The 19,120-nt window shown below is 39.9% G+C and overlaps 1 protein-coding gene across 1 annotated transcript in view; it reads left to right on the top strand.

Moving 5' to 3' along the window:
• NAMPT (nicotinamide phosphoribosyltransferase) overlaps positions 1-14,419 on the top strand; it is a gene marked incomplete at both ends in the record, with an annotated part of 31,325 nt that extends 16,906 nt beyond the window's left edge. Inside the window, 8 exons of the mRNA XM_082005365.1 lie at positions 328-486; positions 854-990; positions 3,614-3,839; positions 5,002-5,121; positions 7,651-7,668; positions 12,093-12,233; positions 12,390-12,524; positions 14,306-14,419. Coding sequence (XP_081861491.1) covers positions 328-486; positions 854-990; positions 3,614-3,839; positions 5,002-5,121; positions 7,651-7,668; positions 12,093-12,233; positions 12,390-12,524; positions 14,306-14,419 — 1,050 coding nt within the window. The remainder of the gene's footprint in view (positions 1-327; positions 487-853; positions 991-3,613; positions 3,840-5,001; positions 5,122-7,650; positions 7,669-12,092; positions 12,234-12,389; positions 12,525-14,305) is intronic.
• Positions 14,420-19,120: the final 4,701 nt, after the last annotated feature.

The raw sequence follows: 19,120 nt of genomic DNA, 5'->3' as shown, positions 1-19,120 counted from the left end.
CCTTTTCACCCTATTTGGCAAGAGATTGTAATAATTTTACAGGAAATTCGCAACAGTACTTTTATCCACAAGACAAGGAGGTTGGGGGGGATTGTGTGTCGGTAGCTTTGGAGTGATAACTCCTGAGATGGTCAATACCCAGCCTACCATATAAAGATATTATAAAAGCTAATTACTTTAGCCCTAAAGAAAACTGTTGGAGACATCAGTACTTTCTCAATGGGCAATGAAAATAAATAGCCCTTTTTGTGCCTGATTAAATACCAAGTGGGAATTTTTAAGTGCTAAGCAAACATACACCTAATAATGTGATGGGTTTTGTTTTAGACTATTCTTGTGCAGTCATGGTATCCAATCACAGTGGCTACAAACTCTAGAGAGCAGAAAAAGATTTTGGCCAAATATTTGCTAGAGACTTCTGGCAGCTTAGAAGGACTGGAATATAAACTGCATGACTTTGGCTACAGAGGAGTTTCTTCACAAGAGGTAATACTATTTGTCTAATCATTTGAGAAGTCTAATTGCTCTTAACTATAGAGCATTGTAGCTCGTGTCTGTTAACAGTTGTGTTCCTGTTCAGCAGTGAAATTGTGAATGCATGGAGCACTGTGTTTGGACTTATGCGGAGGGGGGGAGATCTGGGGTGGGGGGTGGGCACGTGTCTGAACTGTAAGCACCAGACTGGGAGAACTTTTTTCTCTATGGAAGCTGTCTTTTCTGTGTAAACACGTGAGGAGGGTATTGGTGAAATGGGAACTGAGTCAGAGTTTTGCTGTTACAAACTAGTGCTAGACGGTGACTGGGTTTAGGCTTCTGTATTTGGTGTGGCAACTGAAAGTTGCATCTTTTTCAGACTGCAGGAATAGGAGCTTCAGCTCATTTGGTGAACTTCAAAGGAACAGACACTGTAGCAGGAATTGCATTAATTAAAAAGTACTACGGTACAAAAGATCCGGTTCCAGGATATTCTGTTCCAGCTGCTGAACACAGGTGAGATATTGGGCTATTAAAGCCTTTTTAAAAATACCTTAACAAAATGTAAATTTTTTTTTATCCGTCTTTGTATCCAGAAGTATTAAGCTGTTTCACTTATGAAGTATTAGCCATAACTGATGCAGCTGTTGAGGCTGATGCCTCTTTATGTTCTGTAGACACAACAGTGGCATGGTTGTTCTTAACTATAAAATGTTTTTAACTATAACCTTCTTACCATGTCTAAGTATATTTGGATTATCGGATTTAGAATGGACTTGAAGGCTTACAGGTAGAAGTAGATATTGAGGATTCATGTTATGAACTTTGAATTTTGTTGTAAACATAGAATCATAAAATGAAAAACCATGTGAGTTGCAATTCTGGACTTTCCCAGATCAAGCTCTCCCCCTGGAAGAGGCATTTGCTTTAAAACTTCCCATCAGCACAACAAATTCAGCCAATGGTAAATCCTTGATCTCTCACTAAGAATTGTGAATGAGTTTTTGAGAGTGAGGAACTGGTCTCAAACATGCATTTGAGATGAAGAGCTCTCATGTTTTTTTATACCCAAATCCTGTACAAGGTCAGGAGTGAATGCAAATCCTTGGATTTCACTTGCATGTCTGCATACTGAAATAAGCAGAATATAAAGGAAGGGACAGTTGCTTTTTTCTTATAGAGTACAAAATCTAGTGCTTCTGAGTAAGTGAATATTTTCAGTTAGAATTAAAACACGGACAATGAAAAGGCTTACGTGAATAGTCCTAATAGGGTGGTGGTCATCTTTGAATGAACACTGCTTCATATAACTTTCTGGACTGTTGCTGTAATTCTGTTCTAGAACACCTGCCTGATAGTAGAAGTCACAATTTTTTTCTGAAGTGTCTTCTCTTAGCTTAATACTACAGGTAATTCCAAAAATGGACAAAGCAACTATAAAATTCTGTGTAATGAAGGCAAACTCATGGAGTCAGAGAACAAGCATGCATCTTTTGCACAGTATATTGAAGTGGTGGCATGAGAGCAGACAGCTTAAACTGTCCTAGTTAAAGCTGGCATTGCCAAATGCAGACTGCAGTCACCCTTTCCAAGTAAATATGCAAAAAGGGTCTTGTGCAAGAGACCTGGATTTTTACAGAATTGTTCTACTGCTCTACGACCTCTAATGTGAGGTTGTGGTGGTGTTGTCCCAAAAATGGGGTTCTTTATCCTGTGTGCAAAGCCAATCGACACACAAAGTTGAGATATTTACTTTGATTCTGCAGAAACAGGTGCTAGGCGATAAATCGCAAATCCAGCAGACCGTTAGCTCAAACACCAGCAGTTTATATATAATACAAATAACAAATGATATATGGTTGGTTACATGATTTTACATCACAGAAATATTTGTATGCATGCTCCATCAATTACTTAATTCATTATACTAAAGTGGTCCTACATTTACATTTAAAATCTCCTAGAGGTGTGGCTTTTTTGGTATTAAAATCACCATAGGTTATGTAGCGGACACCTCATATTCTTGATCTTCGTCAAAATCTGTCTCTGGTTTATGTAAAGAAGCTGCCAACCCTTGTAGATAATGCCTTGTTATAGAATTCTACTGTCTTTAGATACTGCTTCTAATTACTGTGTCTTGTTTCTGGTTATTTTAACCTCCGAGGTCATTCAGTCCTTTAATTTCAGGGACGTTCCATTCTTGTTATCGTGGTTTCAGACCAGTTCATTACATGCTTATTCAGCCTAAAATTTTTTACCTGTAAGTTTTGGGGCTTTTTAACTCTGTCCTTCCAACATCATTGTGAGTGTGGTGCTTGCCTCTGGCATGCCGCCACGTTTGTTCCTCGGACTGCCCCAACCTCATTGAAACAAATCTTGGTTTGTCTCTTCACTACTGTAGTCTGGGACTTGTTAAAGCTAGCATTTTATGGTAAAAATTCAATGCCCGCTAGCTCTTACTGCACGCTTGTGCTTTGCATGAGAGCATTTTTAGGTGTTCGCACACAAGGTACTAAAGTCAGTTATGTCAGCTGGTCTGTGACAGCCACATACAGAACAGCTACTGCAGATCAGCTGGCATCCAATAACTTACTACCTCTCTTGGCAACTCTGTTTTATGTGCTTGCCTGTACCCTTGTAGCAAGGGTAATGGCCTGAGGGTCCTCTAGAAGAATGTTTGTATGAGTGAGCATAATGGTTTTAAATAGCTATTAAAAAAGAAAATAAGTAGTGTTTTCTTCTAAAATTTTTTTCCAACATATGCTGCTAGTGCTCTACTTCCCATTTTGTAATCTCAAGTTGCTGGAGCAGATGTTCTGCTCTTGGATCTGTAGTTCCCTGTCTGAATTTCAGATTTAAAAGAGAAGTTCTCTCACAAATGTTTAATAAATCGCATTTACATGTGAAAGACGTTTCATGTGTCAAGCATTTGTTGCCAATGGTGAATCCAGGGCCCTGTTTATTTAATGTATAGTATGTTTACTATCTATGCAACACAGAGCTGATAAGCACATAGTTTATGCTGTCTTGTAATCATATTGCCTACTGTTGTCTTGAACTGTTACTGGTAGGAAATACAGAATATGTGATTTAACATATAAATCCTGCTCTAATGTGGATTTTTCAATTGACTTTACAGTACCATAACAGCTTGGGGGAAAGATCATGAAAAAGATGCTTTTGAACACATAGTGACACAGTTTTCTTCAGTGCCTGTATCTGTGGTTAGTGACAGCTACGACATCTACAACGCTTGTGAAAAAATATGGGGTGATGACTTAAGGCATATAATTGAAGCCCGAAGTCCAGAGGCACCACTTATTATTAGACCAGATTCTGGGAATCCCCTCGACACTGTTTTAAAGGTAATCCTTTCTTGAAGTCATTTGTATTCAAGATTGGGAAGGGCAATTGTTTGTTTTGTGATGATTGGCTAACAAACATAAGAAACTTAATGCTCTAACTTGGTATGCATAGTGTATAGTTGATGCTGGATGATTTGGAGCTATAAAAATGTAAATATTTACCTCATCTCAATATAGATATGGAAACTCTTTTGCAGTCTGAATAGTTTAATCTTTTTCATCAAACCCACTCTTGCATGCCATTCTTGAAGGTTTTACAACAGTTACCAGTTTTGCTGGTCTTATGATGCTGGAATGATTCTATAAAGAGAGCCCTTTCATCACTTAATAACAAATAAAATGGGAAACAACTTGGTCATTAATAAATACCAGGCCAATATGACTTCTTACCACCAAGCTTAGGTATCTTGACATCCTTTATTAATGTCATTCACTGTTTAATGCTACAAATACAAGTTTAACACTCTTCTCCCTTTTGTAAGACACGCATTTAAGTCAGTGGCACGCAACCTCCAAGTTGAAAAATGCTTCTTGCCTTGCAGCTCTTTAGAGAGCCTAATGATTGTTGCAGTTCTGTAATAAAAGCTGTTGATACCTCTAAATTTGAGTAGCTGTCAGCACTGTTTTCATAAGAAAGTAGGGGAGATTTTAGTTATGTTGGTACTCTATCAAATTAGATCCCTATAGCTTTGACACTTTTTTCCCCACTTTGGGACAAGTGACATACCACAAATAGGAACTTTGAATAATCAGAACTAGTAAGAAAAACTCCTAACTGGGTGGCTAACAAAATTGCAGAAAACTGAAAGCCTCATCCACCATCTTAAGGGAGGTCAAAAGAAGAGCATAATCTTCAGCTGACACATTTAACAGCAAAAACTTGCAGCAACCAAACAGAGAAAGAGGGAAGCATAGTTCTGATTAGCTCTCGGGTACAAGTTCATAAAGGCCTTATGGTCTGTGAATCTAATGGCTTCCACCACAATGGCTGGCATGCTTTTTGTTTGTGTGCCTATGTGGATAGATTTAGAGCAGGATATCTGGGATTTTTTTTTTTTTTTTTTTTTTTGAGATTGTGACTCAGATGTGGAAATTGTGTTTCTTTATTGGAATGGCAGGTTTTTATTTTTATTTTGAACTGTCTCCCATCTCTTTTCAATAGGTCTTGGAGATCTTAGGGAAGAAGTTTCCCGTTACAGAGAACTCAAAAGGCTACAAGTTGCTGCCACCGTATCTCAGAGTTATTCAAGGAGATGGTGTGGATATCAACACATTGCAAGAGGTAGGAGATCCTGTTCATGTGTCAGGGTGACACTGGCAATGTTGATATTTAATCTGACTCTGTTATGACTAGTCAGATGTTGCAGCAGAGACTAACCCCACCCTGCCCTTCATTCCAGACACTGGCAGTGATACCTTAATGCGTAGAACAAATTCATTAAAACTCCACAGGGAAATATTAAATGCATAAAAAAAGTAAAAGGCATTTCCTAATCCCCCTGTTGTAACCCTTCTCCTCCCACTGTCTTTCCTTTTGTTTGCTTTCATTCTGCTTGTCAGGTCTAATTCAGATCGAAATCTGGCAGCGTTTGTTCCTTTCATTGATATCTGAGGCACACTGCATGATTGCTGCGCTATAGCAATAGTAGTAATTAACTGGTTTGGCTCATTAGTTATGTACTGTCTGAAGTGTGCTTGCACTCAAATATTGAAGGTGTAGTTTTGAAGGAGGCTTTTTAAAAACAAGGGTAAGGGAGGTGAGTTCATTGGTTTGGCAACTAGTGGAAAAAGGATTGTTGAAAGCCAGAAAATATGTATAACAGATTAGTCTGTAGTCTGAGTGAAAAGTGCAATTTCATTAAGACAAAAATTAGTTGTTTAGTAAATTCTGCATGCTTGAAATTAAATTAGTTATAAATTCATCAGACTATTGACTAAATGGAGATAGTAGGTAATATAATGTGGTTACAAAGGCACAGACTGCAGTAACTACAGATGGCATGTAAAGGGAGGAGGCCTTGACTTTATCAGGTTTGTCCTGGATCATTCATCTTCAGTTGCATTAGAGTTCAAAAGCAGAAATAAGTTGGATAAATCTAAGATCAATTTTACTTGATTTTATTGACCCTTTTCTTAGCTTTCTAGATTGACACATCCTTAGATTCTTTTTAAGAAAGATGACTTTTGCTGCTTCTCAAAATTAGGAGCAAGAGAGACATCAAAGCTTGTTTTAAGTCTGAAACTATTTGTGTATTCAGCATGGCCACATAATGTGAACCTCAACCACAGAACTCAAATTTGTCACTCAGATCCTTAGAGAGCAGTTAATACTGCGATTGTTACCTGAGATGCCAACTGTAGTGTAGTGTGTAGTTGTGCACTACAGTTTTGTTCCTCCTCCAGTAATCTTTAAAGCAATTTTTTTTTTTTTCCCATGTGGCTTTTTGAGAATATGCAACTATGCTAATATGCTTAACAGAACACAAGCATGAGAGGTTAATAGCTGGAAAAAAAGTCTTACATAGATACCAGGGGAAGAAACGCTTTTTTTTATATATAAATTTCTGCCTGTTCTCAGCAACTGTTTTACAGGACTGATCCCTGTGTTAAGCAAAATATGTTGTTGAGATTTTCATGAGTCATGACAGGAGAGAAACTGGACTATTAATGCTTTCTTGTAAGGAATTCAATGTTGTTTTCTGTAAGTTATACTGGACAAAATTCAAGGATGCTTATATAACATTGATTGTAATCAAAATAGTAAAGGTATGTTTAAAGTATTTACATTAGAGGAAGAAAATGCATTGCTCTCCAAGTTCTAAATAGAGCAGGAAAATAATTCCAGCAGCTAATGGGAGAGGATAAGAGCCAGAAGGAGCCATTCTTTGTTTAGATGATCGACTGTTTACCTATTTTCTTCATCAAACTGTAACTGATTATGAGGAAAAGTCTACCTGTAATATGTAGCAGAAGGCAGATCATGATCCAGTTCCACAAGACGTATAGAGCAGACGTAACTCACGGCTGCCTAGGGGCCGCCTTGTCATCTCTTCCCGTTTCTGTAATCTTGCTGTATCTCATGTCAGCTTTGGTTGTTGAACCGTGGGTCATTAAGCTAATTTAGCCCACACATATAGCAGCAAACTCACTCAGTCAAAAGCAATTAATTTTTTGGTTTAGTGAACTAAGTTGTCCCAAAAAAGGGGCCAGTACTCACCAGCACAATACAGGAGAGAAAATAAACTTTTGTTTTGAGCTGGGAGAAGCAGGAAGGAAGGAAAGAGACACTTCTCACTTCACAGCAGCAAGTTATGTTGGAGCAAAATAATTATGAACTTGCAGCCTAATTTTATGCATGTTTAAATTTCATGGATCTCTTTATCCTCTTATGTCAGCAGAACCAGGGTTACCACGCTGACTTTTGGAAGACTGGGTAATAGCTTGCCATTTAAAAACAAACAAACAAACAAAACCCAAATCAAAACCAACCAACCAAGCAAAACCTACCCCAACCCAACCTAACCTTTTCAAAAAGGAGTTTACATGAACACATATAAATGTATTGTTGTGGCCATCTTTTTTCCCCCCTCTTATAGCCTGTGCAAGTGATTATTCTAATTACTCCGTATCAGTCTTAGATTCTAGGCATGATTTATTGTTATGGATCAGATGAAAGGTAATGGGTCCAATAGGAAAATCTAGAATGAGTAAATACCGATCAGTCTCATTTAACTATCCAAACTAGCTGAAACAACAATATAGAAAACAACTTGGAGTATAAACTGGATTTTAAAATTCTTTGTTTTAATAGGGGATGCTGGTAGAACAGGTAAGGAACCTTTTCTGACTTTCTTCTAGCATTTTCACTTAAAATCATTCCAATCTGCTAACTCCACAATATACTACACTTTCAAAGGATTTTCTTTGAACATTCAATTTCCAGATGTCTTTACATTTTTATACAAAGAAAATCCTCTAATCTGGAGTCACAGCTGACATATTAATCATGCTCATAGTGGTCAGAGGAAGCTGGTCAAAACCTTGACACCTAAACTGTTCTGCCTGTATAGGTTAAAGTGTGAAATTCGTCTGTATTATTTTCCTTTTGGGGAGGCTTCAGTTGTTTCAGATCTCCCCCTTTCTTTCTTCCTTATTACTGCTGCTGTTTGCCATCTCTTCCCCACATCTAAGGAAGCTGTTATCCGGGCCTCTGCTGCGGGCCACTGGTAGAGCCAGAGCTGTTTTTCAACTTAGTCTCAATTTCCCTTCCCTTCCTTTCCACCCCTCACCAGTCAAATATCAGTCTGAGTAAAGAAATCCCTTGGGAGAGAGTGGAAAGGTGGAAGCCAGTTCTTCACCTAGGATAAGTGAGGAGTTGCACCTGTGGCACAAGGTGAACAAACCATCTGTAAATGACAACAGGTACACTAGCCAAGAGGGGGTGCACATTTCTTCTCACCTTGGCAAGAAGGTTAAGTGGCTGTGGCTCAGCTATGCTGTACTTGTACTAGCATCTGTTAACCTACAGGTATCAGTGAGCATGAAGTCTAAGCGTCGTGTGCCTTGCTAGGATGTTGTTTATGCTGGGTAGTTTGTGCTACATCTTGTGGGCATGTTCAAGTGAGTTCAGTGTCAAACCTGATCTATAAAACTGCATAAGGAAAGGAGTAGGATACATTGGCTCAGGCTTGACCAACAGTTCACATGGTGTGCTGGGTTGACCCTGGCTGGATGTCAGGTGCCCACCAAAGCTGCTCTATCACTCCTCAACTGGAGGGGAGAGAAAAGATAATGAAAGACTCATGGGTTGAGATAAGGGGTTGAGATAAGGACAGGGAGAGATCATTTACCAATTACTGTCACAGGTAAAACAGACTTGACTTGGGGAAAATAATTTATTACCAATCAAATTAGAGTAGGGTAATGAGAAATAAAACCAAATCTTAAAACATCTTCCCCCCACCCCTCCCTTCTTCCTGGGATTAACTTCACCCCTGAATTCTCTGCCTCCCCTTCCTTCACTGCCAGCAGGACAGGGGGATGGGGAATGGGGGTTGTGGTCAGTTCATCACACATTGTCTCTGCTGCTCCTTCCTCCTCAGGGGGAGGACTCCTCATACTCTGCCGCTGCTCCAGTGTGGGGTCCCTCCCACAGGAGACAGTCCTCCACGAACGTCTCCAGCGTGAGTCCTTCCCATGGGCCGCAGTTCTTCATGAACTGCTCCAGCCTGGGTCCCCCCACGGGTGCCGTCCTTCAGGAACAGACAGCTCCAGCGTGGGTCCCCCATGGGGTCACAAGTCCTGCCAGAAAACCTGCTCCAGCCTGGGCTCCTCTCTCCATGGAGCCACAGGTTCTTCAAGGAGCCTGCTTCTGGCATGGGCTTCCCATGGGGTCATGGCCTCCTTCAGGCATCCCCCTGCTCTGGCGTGGAGCTCCATGGGCTGCAGGGGCACAGCTGGCCTCACCATGGGCTTCACCAGGGGCTGCAGGGGAATCTCTGCTCCAGCCCCTGGAGCACCTCTTCCCCTCCCCATTCACTGACTTGGGTGTCTGCAGAGCTGTTCCTCTCACATGTTCTCACTTCTGTCTTCTGGTGGCAGTTTTTGGTTCTTTTTTCCATCCTTTCTTAACTCTGTTCTCACAGAGGTGCTGCCATGGTTGCTGATGGGCTCGGCCTTGACCAGCAGTGGGTCCGTCTTGGAGACAGCTGGCATTGGCTGTGTTGGACACAGGGGAAGCTTCGAGCAGCTTCTCACAGAAGCCGCCCCTTTAGCCCATGTCTAAAAAAAACCTTGCCACACAAACCCAATACACACCAAGCTTCAGGCTTGGTCAGAAGGTGATGAGAGTCCAGGTGGAGTTTACCTACATTTGCCTTTTCAAAAGGCAGCGTAGATAAATGGAGTCTGTATCCAGGCCCAGTCAAGTCTGGTTTCTTATGGTACTATTGAGCCTTGTGCTTATGGAGAGGGTATACAAAATCCCTTTTCTTGCCCTTCCTTTGTTGTCTTTAGTTATTTCTGAGGTGCTTAAGAGAATTTAATACATTTCAATCCTTTTATCTTCCCTGAGTACGCCTTTTTACTGCTTACCTAATTGCCTGAAAATATGGATTCCTTTTGTGCATCGTCACTGCCTGAAAGGGTATGATGACTGCTGCTAAAATCCACAGGATTGTCACATACTGAGGGGGTATTTGTTCATGATACAAAACTTCCAAAGGGTTCCCTTAAGTGAAGTTCATGGTGGTAGGGCCTGAGATTAATTTAGCTTGGCTTCTTGGATGAGGCTGAGTAAGCTGGTACCATTAGAATGATGGAAACTCACTGATGAGATCTCTACTGGGGAAATCTCTGCTAAAAATGTAGTGGGAAGGTGTTCAGAGCATACCGTCAAAAGGTTATGGCTCTGCAGTCCACCTCTCCTGTTGGCTGGCCTTTGTTGGTGTCATGGTTTAACCCCAGCCGGCAACTAAGCCTCACACAGCCGCTCGCTCACTCCCCTCTGCAGTAGGATGGGGGAAAGAATCAGAAGAGTAAAAGTGAGCAAAGCTGTGGGTTGAGATAAAGATAGTTTAACAGGGAAAGCAAAAGCTGCACACGCAAGCAAAGCAAAACAAGGAATTCATTCACCACTTCCCATGGGCAGGCAGGTGTTCAGCCATCTCCAGCAAAGCAGGGCTCCATCATGCATCACAGTTACCTGGGAAGACAAACGCTGTAACTCCAAACATCCTCCCACTTCCTCCTTCTTCCCCCAGCTTTATATGCTGAGCATGATGTCATATGGTATGGAATATCCCTTTGGTCAGTTGGGGTCATCTGTCCCAGCTGTGTCCCCTCCCAACTTCACGTGCACCCCCAGCCTACTCACTGGTGGGGTGGTGTGAGGAGCAGAAAAGGCCTTGGCTCTGTGTAAGCACTGCTCAGCAATAAGGAAAACATCCCTGTGTTATCAACACTGTTTTCAGCACAAATCCAAAACACAGCCCCATACTAGCTACTATGAAGAAAATTAACTCTGTCCCAGCCAAAACCATCAGAGTCAGGCATTCACACTGAGAGTATCTGTGAAGAGACAGTCTGCATGTGACTAAATGGATAAACAAAATACTAGTATGCTCTTTTGTTTACATTAGCTATCCCTTTGCCACTGTTTGAAATTGGAATTGTCTCTTCTTTTTTTCTTATGAATGAAACTTTAATTTTGCCTTAGCTGTCCCTTAAAAAAAGTGGCTTGACATCAGTAGCTTCTGAAACAGTCCTGTTCAGTGTTACTCTGGCATTTCTTTTTGATGCAGGAGGCTGAAACTGCACAAAAGATTACCAGGTTTTTGAAACTCTGCACTGTTCCCCAGAGATTATGTCCTTCCATTCTGCTTCTCACCTTCCTTTTTTCTGGATGGATGGCATTGTCCTATTTTACCCACTCTGAAGTTTTGTCACCCACTTTTGTTAGTAAAATGGTTAGGAAATAGGAGTTCAAAGTCTCTTATTGGGGCTATAGCCATCATTTCAGGCTGTTGTAAGGGTAACAGGTCAGGGAAACAAATCTTGGCCATTTATGAGCATGACTAAACTAGCACCCATTACTCCAGCCTAGAGGATGTCATGTTTGTCTGGAGAGAATGAAGAGGGAGAGGAAGTGGTATAGTAAGTTTTAACTTGACTATTGATAGCACTGCAGTTCACATTGATCTGTACCTGCCTGAGAAGGTGGCAAAGCAGACTTTTTGAGCAGCTTCATGTATTTCCATTTCCCATCTTCGAAATTGTTAATCTAATTCTAGTCAATGTGATTTTCAGGAGAACTGCTCTGTTGAAGTCATTGGTCAAAGTGGATAATAACTTTCCAGAGTTGATGAGCAAGATGACTGCTTTGTTTCAGGATACATGCTATGCTTTGAGGTCTTCCCAATTCTGAGAAATTGGAAGGCTGTGAACTACTCCCATTAAGTCTTTTATTTTCTTTAGAGCTCTGATTGTCTGGGCATTGCATTACTGTGCTCCTAGTCTGGCATGATAGTAGTTTTACAGCAAAAGCTTTCTATAATTATGCCATGCTGGAATCACAAATAAAAATGCAAACAGCGTGCCAACTATTGACAGAATTGTTATGTACATCTCCTGGAAACTGAATGTTAGTTGGCTTAATTGTCTGTAAAAGCATCTTGTTTAAGTAGTATAATATTTTTATGGAAAAATGGCATGGCTTATAAGTGTGCTCCATCATAATTTTCTTTTTCTTATTAGATTGTGGAGGGAATGAAGAAGAATAAATGGAGTATTGAGAATATTGCTTTTGGATCTGGTGGAGCTTTGTTGCAGAAACTGACCAGAGATCTCTTAAACTGTTCCTTCAAATGTAGTTACGTGGTGACCAACGGTCTCGGGGTATGTCTTTGTACAACTTCTGCCATTATGTTTTCAAAAGAGGCCTCCCCACTTGAAAACCTGTTTGATATTTCCTGTTACATTACCACCGTCTGCATTAGGCACACAAGCCCCACAAAGCCCTTTCCTTTTAAAAAATACTCCTTTTCATTTTAGGTAAATGTCTTCAAGGATCCGGTTGCCGATCCGAACAAAAGGTCAAAGAAAGGACGACTGTCGTTGCATAGGACACCTGCTGGAGATTATGTGACGCTTGAAGAAGGCAAGGGAGATCTTGAAGAGTATGGACAGGTATGAATTTCCAACATGTATTACATCATTCTTCATGCAAAAATAGACTGAGAAAAAGCAGGTTATAACTTAATTTCAAAATCTATTTTTTATGCAATTGCTGTTATCAAAATCTTCCCAGGCACAGCAGAGTAAGGTGATAAGCAGTACAGCAAGCAGCGAAAGCAAAAAGTAACCACTAACGAGCACTAGACTGTGATATACGTAAGGAAAGCAAACCCATGGCAAGCACAGTGGCCTGGCAATCAATAGCTAAACAGCAATAACAGCTATAAATTCTATCTAGCACACTCCAGTCAAACCTGTCATTATCTCAAACCCTTTGTGCCACACGTTGGGCACCAAAAAGGACTGTCGTGGTTTAGCCCCAGCCGACAACTAAGCCCCATGCAGCCGCTTGCTCACTCCCCCACAGCGAGACGGGGGAGAGAATTGAAAGAGTAAAAGGGAGGAAACTCATGGTTTGAGATAAAGACAGCTTAATAAGTAAAGCAAAAGCCGCGCACACAAGCAAAGCAAAACAAGGAATTCATTCACTACTCCCCGTGGGCAGGCAGGTGTTCGGCCATCTCCAGGGAAGCAGGGCTCCATCACGTGTAATGGTTTCTTGGGAAGATAGATGCCATCACTCCGAATATCCCTCCTCCCGTTCCTTCTTCCTCCCAGCTTTATATGCTGAGCATGACGTCGTATGGTATGGAATATCCCTGTGGCCAGCCGGGGTCAGCTGTCCCGGTTGTGTCCGCTCCCAGCTCCCCGTGCACCCCCAGCCTGCTCGCTGGCAGCCCGGCACGAGGAGCTGGACTGTCTTTGACTGCTTAGCAACAACTCAAAACATCAGCATGTTATCAACATTTTCTCATTCCAAATCCAAAACATAGCCTCACGCTATCTTCTGTGAAGAAAATTAACTCTACCCTGGCTGAAACCAGGATAATATGTTTGTGATAAACATTCATATATATATATATATATACATCTATATCTATCTCTATATCTGTAGAGAGGGAGGGACCTAATGGTGAGAAATCTCTTCAAAACAAATCACCAGACTATGTCTCTGGAATTAGGGAATACATAGATTCTTCATTTTTGGCATGTGAAATAATTCATTAAGAAATTTTCTGTCCTGGGCTATTAAAGAGGGTTATTTGTGTGGTATGGGTTCTGGGCCTCCCTAGGAAATGACAGGGAAATGTACCTTTTGTGGACCCATTTCCCTAAAGCCACAGGTCCTTGCAATAGATCACCAGTCATAGTGACTGCTCAGCATTGCTTTTGTGCTAACATTTCTGTACCAAGCTGTGCTTATTGCTCTTTCAAAGTGTGCTGTTTGCAAGCACTTCTTGATACGCTATTTTACAAAATACATGTGCAAAGGGGACCGTGAAGAAAGATTTTAATTTCTCCCCCCGCCTAGTTGCTTTAGAGGAAACAAAGTCTTCATTTAAATCTCTGTAATTGAATTGTATGTGATTGGTTGAGTGCTCTAGCAGGATATATTTAGTGTTAGTTGTTTTTGGCTTTGGCCAGATGTGGACAACTCACTTAGGGACTACTTGGCACAAAGCTGCTGTCTGTGCACAGGATGGCCCAAATCCTTTCTTCTGCCTAACCATTAGTGAAAGGTGTTAGAAGAAGCTGTAAAGATCTAGTATTTGACAGTCTAAAGCTCTAGTCTTACCAGGTTTGATTTGGGTGCTTGCTTTTGAGTTTGTGTAACCGGTGTTGTTTGTTCTTTTGCCAAATCACTCTTGCTAAAACAGTCGCGTTTCTTGCAGGATCTCCTTCATACAGTATTTAAGAATGGAAAGGTAACGAAGTCATATTCATTTGATGAAGTAAGACAAAATGCCAGACTGAAGAACAGTGAAATAGCAATGGTGTCTCACTAAGTTGCATTCCATGTCTGTGTATGTGTGTGTGTGTAGCAAGTACGTACTGCATAGCTACTGGGTTTATTGTACAGATTTGTGTGTTTGTGTTTTATGACATCGTAGCCAAATTATTTGTTGGTTTATGGACATACTGCCCTATCTTTTGCCAGTCTTTAGAAAAGATGAAATCAGGAAATGGTACTTAACATTGTAAAACATATTTAATGCTGAAGTGTGCTTTTTAGGGCCCTTTGCCAGTAGTGATTCAATCTGGTATTGATCTTTTCACAAATGAGACAGAGCTGAGAAACTTTTTTATATATAACAGAATATCACAAAATGGATTTACATAAAATTATCATGATTGCTTTATGTTTATATTTAACTTGTATTTTTGTACAAACAAGATTGTAAAATATATTTAAAGTTTCAATAATTAAGTCTTTCCAACTTTTCATGATTTTTATGAGCACAGACTTTCAAGAAAATGCTTGGTGGGGGGGAAATCCATTGCCTTTTGTCCATTAATCAGCAAATAAAACATGGCCTTAAAGTTTATTGTGACATTGTACCATTTGACAACTAAATCAGGACTCATATCTCCTTAAGATCCCATAGAATTGCTGACCTCACCATTTCTTGTAGTTGTCTGTATTTAGTAAATCTTCATTAAAGAAAATTACTGTTCTTACTAGAAGGTTTGGGTACTACAGACCTTGCTGGCATGGTAAGGTATGTAAATGAAATGCCAAATTTGAAAGGATTCTCTACTGCAATTTAACTTGCCAAGTCTATCCCACTTGGCATATGCACCTCAATATTTTAAGAGTAAAGTTTTTAAGAGATCTCCTCTTCCACTATAGAATATATGTGTAAAATACTGAAATATGGAAGCGGTGTATTTTAAAGTAATTACACTTCTGGGTTTATTTTTCATATACTGTAAGTGACATGACTTTAAAGCAAAATACTGGACTGGGTAGTGCACTTTTTTACTTTTTTGTATTTTTTTCATTGATTTGCCTTTTGTCAGACTGGATGTTAAATTGTAAAAATGTTTAACTATTTTTGTTAACAACTTTAATAAAACTTTATGCTAGCCAAACTCCTACATGAATGGCAGACCTGTTTCCCCTTCTCGCCCCATCTCATTGGGGTGAGGAGGGGCTTTTATTTTGCAGAGGGTAACCGTAAAACAATACATTTGAGAGATACTTTTGAACTGTCTGCACTTGATTGTATTTGCTCTCTGCATATGCTTGATTTGAATATCTGCTGGAAAACAAAACTGTTGGGGATTTTATTTGAGAAGCTATGTAGTAACCTCTGAAATGTTTGATAGTACTGTGGGATGCCTCTCACTAAAAAAGTACCTCCCTTCCTTAAAAACAACAGCAAAAGCAAACGGCTCCTGTGTTATGCTGGTGATCAACTGTCAGCCAATGGCTTAATATACTGATGTAATTAATGCTTCTGATTAGTAAATGATGTTACAGAAAAATGTTAGAGGTCCTCTACAATAATTTAAGCCTACAAAATTTGATAAAACGTGCTTTTAAAGGATGATGGAAAAGCCATAATTCATTGTTCTTATTCTCTCACCAAAAAGGGCCACATCAAAGCACCCATAATATTTCCAGGGTTTGTGGTTAAAACGTTTATGCCCAGTCTTAATAGTTCTTGTTAATAAAAACTTGTTTTCCACTTGTAGTGTATGTAATTATACATTTAAGTGATGTATTGTTTCAAAAATAGTGCTTTAGTAAGACTCTAAATGCTGACCTTTCACACTGAGGAACCGCCTTCCCTTTGCTATTAATGATATTGTTTGTATTTGGCCAGGAAAGATTTTAAATCTGGACCTAGGATCAGTAGCAGGTAAATAGTACAGAGCCTATTTCACTCCTCCACGTGTGTACTAGGGAATATTATGATGTATGGTTTAAAAAACAGTAAAGTAAATGCTGCTTTCATTCTGTACCAATAAAAATTTTGATAACTATTGACTACCCATAACTGATATTTTTGTACTTGAGAACTGAGGATATACTGTGGAAGCACTGTTGTCTTGTGTACCATGAAATACATTAGTAATTGTTCAGTATTGTCTAAAAGTTTTAGCTTACTCATTGGAGACTTAAAGCAAATTGTCTACTTGTGCATGTCACTTTCAGGAAGTTGGCACATCACTCATTTTATTAAATGTTAATATCTTTAAAAGGAGGGGGGAAAAAAAAAAAAGAGAAAAACACCTGGTGCTATTCAGACCCGAATACATGTCTCTCTGTGTTTGGCAGTTTGACATTCTGGGCATCAAGGAGTTGACAGAAATTACTGCAGTGCTTGAACCATACAATATCCTAATTCTTCCACATGAAAGCAAACAGCATGTTTAAGTTTGCTTTAAATTACTAGATTTGTAGTCATTGATATATTTTAATTATCCCCATTTCATAATACAATACAGTATTTGTATTTAAAAATAGGAATTGGGAGTTTTGTGTTTAATACTCTTATTTGTAACCATATTTAGCATAAGAAATGGATTTTATAAGACTATTTTTTTTTCTTGAGCTGCATGATTATGAAAAAATGTTTTTTTGGTACTTTGAAAGATCTGAGGAGAGAACAGAAGAGTACTTTAACTGTTTGGTTTGCCAAAATCAAAACAAAGCTTAAACAGTTTTTTCTTATAGATTTTTACATTCCTTCTTAACCTGTTTAGTGAAGAATAAATATTCCTCACTTAAATCCTCTGTTAAAGTAATTTTAATGTACTTGACATCAAATACCGGTATGTAATACACATGGAAATAAAGTTTAGTTCTGGCAGTGAAAATAATAGCCATTTGACTGTGTCTTAAAGTTGTGGTGTTGGGCATCAGATTTCATTGCTGAGCTCTATGTTGCCGAACACAGACCAGAGCACATTACAGTCCTCAGTAGGAGAGCTGCTCAGCTGGCTTGCATGCAGTTTGTGGTGACACGATTGAATTTACAGTCAGCTCAGTTCTACAGAAGAGAAAGGAAACTGGGCTCTTTTTTTTCCTTTTTTTTTTTGAGGGGTGGAGGGGCATGAGCACATCTGTACTTCAGCATCTTGCCTGTGCTTAAAAATGAAGCACTTGTAACTGAATTTGATGTAAGGAATTATCCTCTATTTATATTTCACAGAATCACTAAGGTTGGAAAGGACCTTCAAGATCATCAAGTCCAACCATTAATCCAGTGGCACCGTGTCCCCTAAACCATGTCCTGAAGCGCCACAGTTTCACATAATCCTTTCTCAAATAAAGATTTGTTATTTAAGTTTTACCTCTAATGCCACTAAAAATTCTTGTACAAAAGCAAATTAACCAAAGATATTGCAGCCTTCAGTTCACTTCAGTACCTATCAAAAAATGACGTCAGCTCTTCAACAGAGAGAACGCCTCATGTCCCTTTAGGCAGGATTTTCATAATTAGAAGTTACACTTTTAACTCCTACATAACTTTAAATTGCAGAGGGTACCTTACAAACACAAACGCTGTTAGTATGGGTGCATAAGGCACCTGGTGTAAAGATTATTTATTGTCATTTGTTGCTGGTCCCTTCGGGTCACACTGTAATGTAAAAAAGGGCTCCTGTAGCTGACAATAATGGTCTCTCAGCACTTGAATTTAAAGTCTCTGTTACATTAAATTCACAGAGAAGACGCACAGCCTAAGTGGTAGGCAGGCCTCTTCCTCCTCCTTTCCATGCTGGTAAAAGTCTCCAGCTACAACACTCCAGCTCTTCTCACTCTAATCAGCCGTTGTGCAAGCTAAAAGCGATGACCAGCGATGAGTGTGCGGCGGTGGGCTCCCACGTCATCACACAAAGGAGTCTGCAGGGAAATTTCAGGCCTCAGACTGTGCAGGAGAAGGCAAGGGACTCAAACATGTCTCTTCCTACGTCCTCTACTGTAACAAGTAAACTAGTGTCTGTGCTGAGCTGCTCAAGGCAGGAGCTGTGAGGATGCTTTTGAGCAATGGTAGTTGCATCTCTACCTCATAACGTGTGTTTGTGTTTGTCCATGAGGGCCCCGTGTGGGCCCTGTAGGGGCACACCTCCTCTGGGTGATTTGTAAGCACTTGAGGGAAAGGTGTTCCTCCTATCTTAGGACTGGTGGAAGAGGCACCTTATGTGGAGAGCTGCATGCCTTCTAAATAACCTGGTGATCAGAAATAAGGAAATACTGACGTTAAAGATGCTCTGTAAAGTCACGCTTACTGAAACCGCAGTTGTCTACCATGGATGTTACGTTCATTTTTCCTGTTTTACTAGTAGTAGCACAGCTGACCTTATTAATGATTTGAAAACACCCTTCACACCCTTACCTAAAGATGTTTGATTTTAGTTCATGGTAAGGGATGAAAAAGCACTTGGCAATAGAGCGTTTCCAAAAAAAGTATTTTCCTGTGGCACAGTATTTTGTTGAAAGGTACCCTGATTTCTGCTGTGACATACTCCAGAGCAATTCAAAGGATACGGGAGTGAAGTCAGCAGGATTCTTCTCAAGTAACGTATTTTATTCAGTATCATTTCCTCACCAATCTTCGTCTGAGTACTCCTAACTGCTTTTTTAATAGAATTTTTAGAATTTTCAATTTATGGTGGGGTTTGCTGGAATCACAATTGCAGTCTTCTCTCCTGCTCCTTGTTGGAGCAGAGAGGTCTCTTGAGGACAGCTAGGGAGC

Source organism: Phaethon aethereus, assembly GCF_964289735.1.
Source record: "Phaethon aethereus genome assembly, chromosome: 1".
Classification (NCBI taxonomy): domain Eukaryota; kingdom Metazoa; phylum Chordata; class Aves; order Phaethontiformes; family Phaethontidae; genus Phaethon; species Phaethon aethereus.
This window is presented reverse-complemented; position numbering and strand designations above follow the sequence as displayed.